The following is a 3,314-nucleotide window of genomic DNA, read 5'->3' as shown; positions in this document are numbered from 1 at the left end:
TATATACACATATATATATATACATATATATATATATACATATATATATATATATATATATATATATATATATTATGAATATGAATATGAAATGAATGCATATATATATAGATATTATATCGATATATATAGATAGTACCTTGTGCGCTCGTCAGAATGGGACATTCACTCAATACTTGTCTTAAACCTACTTGTTCTGTGACAGGATATGTACCAGGCACAAACAAACATACCTATTCCCCGTTGTTACGATTGTTCATGTACAGCACCCATTCTGAACATATCGCACGTTTGTGAAACTACCGAGATTCAGTCGATCTTCGAGAATACTTCACTTGCAAGACTACCACTGAATTGGGATCACCCTCGCTTTGTAGATGTAAATTTACCATTTATTTGTTTAAACTACTCTCTCTTATACTAGTAGATGTAAGTTTGTCATTTAATTGTGACCACTATCACTTTGTAAATAGAGGTCTACTATCGATTTTGATAAGTACTTTTTAAAGGTGATATACCAATTCTTTAAAGTAGTTTAAGGCAACGGCCGATTTTGGAAAGTAAACCAAGGTAAAGGCTGATTTTGGAAAGTAGTTTAAGGTAAAGGCCGGTTTCGGAAAGTAATTTAAGGCAAAGGGTACGGCCCTGTCGCAAGGAGTGAAGTCGTGGCTCAAGCATGAGGGCCATTTGTTGTGGCTCATAACACCATATGTAGCAACAGGCTCGTCTAAGCAAGCCATCGATCTCTCAGGAAGACCAACACACTTAACACAGATGCCCCCCTCTTTCTGTACAGGGCTTGAGTAGTAGGTCGGTGTTCACGGTCACACGTCCCTTCGTAGACGGTTGCACCAGCCCAAGCTCCCAAGCGTGTAACACAGTCAGATGTTAATCTCAAATTGATGCGGCTGTAACAACTGGTCCTCTTATCTATAGCGGACTGCTCTAAGACATAGCACCCTTTTCTCGTGCACACACAACTGAAACTAAACCAAAACTCGTAACCATACCCGACCCTCACACGTCTACCTACAGAGCCCTATATAGCAGCAGTGCGTCTCAGCACTCGCCACATAATCGGATCTCCCTGACTTCTCCCACTGTGGCCCATTGTATAACGCGTGCAGTCTATGCTTATCAAGGCCGACCACACAGTGCATACCGCATTCTGGGCGTACATAAAGTACAGGACTGTCAAATGTCTCAATTTGCGTCTTAGAATATGCCCACCTTGGGTTCGATCTTCCAATCAGACCTGAGTCGATTCATCGTTGTATCCTCTCCAAGTATACGCATGCATACTCCCCCCCCCCCACGCTATCGCCACTTGCCTATTCCCAAGTGATCACACTCACCCGTATGGTCAGCCTGGCCAATACACGTATCGACCCGCACATTGGGGCATGCCGGGGGCAATTAGTACCGAACTACCATACACCTCAATTTTCTTGCGCATTCTGCTCCAAGCTGAGGTACAGACCTATGTGGGTCTCCGCAGCGGCATCACCCACTATCGAACATCGCCTAATCGGTTCTAGTCGGTTCTTCCTACAGCCGAGAAGATATACCCGCTTCCGTTCGGCTGTAATGCCATATAATGCTACCTCAGGGATTGTCGCGAGATGTGGTTCGAAGTATGCGCCGAAACCAGGGTAGCGTTCACCCATGCACGCAGCTGCATTGTTTACTTCGTCTACGTTCACACTAATGGCCACGCCGGATAGACGCACGTGGTGGTAGGGGAACGACAGCACCAGGCCTCGCATGTCGGTGATGGAATCGTACACTGGAAACCCGACACCGGAATCCGACCATACGACAGACACCGGGGAGTCGGTCGCACTCTCACGCGTTATGTAGGCTACCAGACAGCCCGGCACTCGGTTCAAACCACTGAGTATGCCTGGAGAGAGCTCGAACGATGCGTCTGTGTAGTCTGGTACAACAGGGTCTTTGTAGCACTCACCCAGGCGTGTTAAGAGACCGTCCATGAAGTAGAACCGAGCCTCAGACCACACAAGATACCGGAAGGTGGGGTCGGCAGGGGCTGTATAGGCTTCGGGATGTCGCATATACTTCAGGATGTCCGCGAAGGCGTCTGCGTCTCTGTCCAGGAAGTACACCGCGTCGTCCGTATCTGTACTTCCCGCTGTCTTGGTGTGTCCTGTACTGTTTAAGCCGTCACCTTCACTGGTACCAGTTGTATATACTACACCACTAGTACGAGATTCCTCACCTTTCTCATTTGTTTGCATACGATCTTCTGAGGCAAGCTCGGTATCGACTAAGCGCTCGGACATTTCTGTGGGGAATATACTCATAGCGAGCGTAGATTTGGGAAACTTGCGTAGGGTCTTCAGTGAGGTTTTGAACACCCGCCCTGCCACATCGAATCGGATGGTTTTGCCCATTGTCGCAATGCAGTGGTTACATGCTGGCGATCGTGATGATAGTACCCTAGTGTGTATTTGCTGAAATGGTCGTATAGTTGACTGCACTCCTTGGTAATTATTTTCACGGGTGTGAACGTTCCAGTCGGTACATTTGAAGCAATTTGGATAAGAAGGATCACTTTATGCGACGGTACGTGTTAGGTACTGGGTGTAGGTATGCGGCCGTGCGCTTTCAGAATAGTAGAAGGGGCGTATACACCGTTCAGTGGTGGCCGCGACCAAATGTGGTAAAACTTACTATATTACTCTGAACGTGTAATTTTTAAGTAGTATCTATTTATATTATGTGCTGGATCGCCTACTCTCTGACTTTCTCGAAGAGACTCGAAAGTCGAAAGTCGAAAGTCGAACATTGTTTCCCAAAAAACCATTGTGTTACACAATTATAATTTATATTTTTATATATTTATAATTTATATTTTTATACATTTATAATCTATATTTTTATATATTTATAATTTATATTTTTATATATTTATAATCTATATTTTTTTATATTTATAATTTATATTTCTATATATTTATAATCTATATTTATATATATTTATAATCTATATTTTTATATATTTATAATTTATATTTTTATATATTTATAGTTTATATTTTTATATATTTATAATTTATATTTTTATATATTTATAATATATATTTTTATATATTTATAATCTATATTTTATATATTTATAATTTATATTTTATATATTTATAATTTATATTTTTATATATTTATAATTTTATAATTTTTTATATTTATATAACTGTATATCTATATATCTATATATTTACATATTTATATTTTTATATATTTATAATTTATATTTTATATATTATAATTATATTTTATATATTATAATTTATAAT

General features: G+C 40.0%; 1 protein-coding gene across 1 annotated transcript; it reads right to left on the bottom strand.

Annotated features, from left to right (window-relative positions):
* Positions 1-379: 379 nt before the first annotated feature.
* On the bottom strand, positions 380-2,691 carry SARC_13655 (hypothetical protein). Its single transcript, XM_014292215.1, has one exon. It carries the CDS (start codon positions 2,409-2,411, stop codon positions 1,440-1,442), a length of 972 nt encoding a protein of 323 aa, XP_014147690.1. The 5' UTR covers positions 2,412-2,691; the 3' UTR covers positions 380-1,439.
* Between the last annotated feature and the right edge of the window lie 623 nt (positions 2,692-3,314).

The sequence above is a fragment of the Sphaeroforma arctica genome (genome assembly GCF_001186125.1).
Source record: "Sphaeroforma arctica JP610 unplaced genomic scaffold supercont1.3554, whole genome shotgun sequence".
Taxonomy (NCBI): Eukaryota; class Ichthyosporea; order Ichthyophonida; genus Sphaeroforma; species Sphaeroforma arctica.
Note: the sequence above shows the minus strand (reverse complement) of the source record. Positions and strands in the feature narration are given on the sequence as shown.

Coding starts and splice junctions, on each gene's coding strand:
- SARC_13655 (XM_014292215.1), bottom strand. CDS start 2,411: ATGGGCAAAACCATCCGATTCGATGTGGCAGGGCGGGTGTTCAAAACC.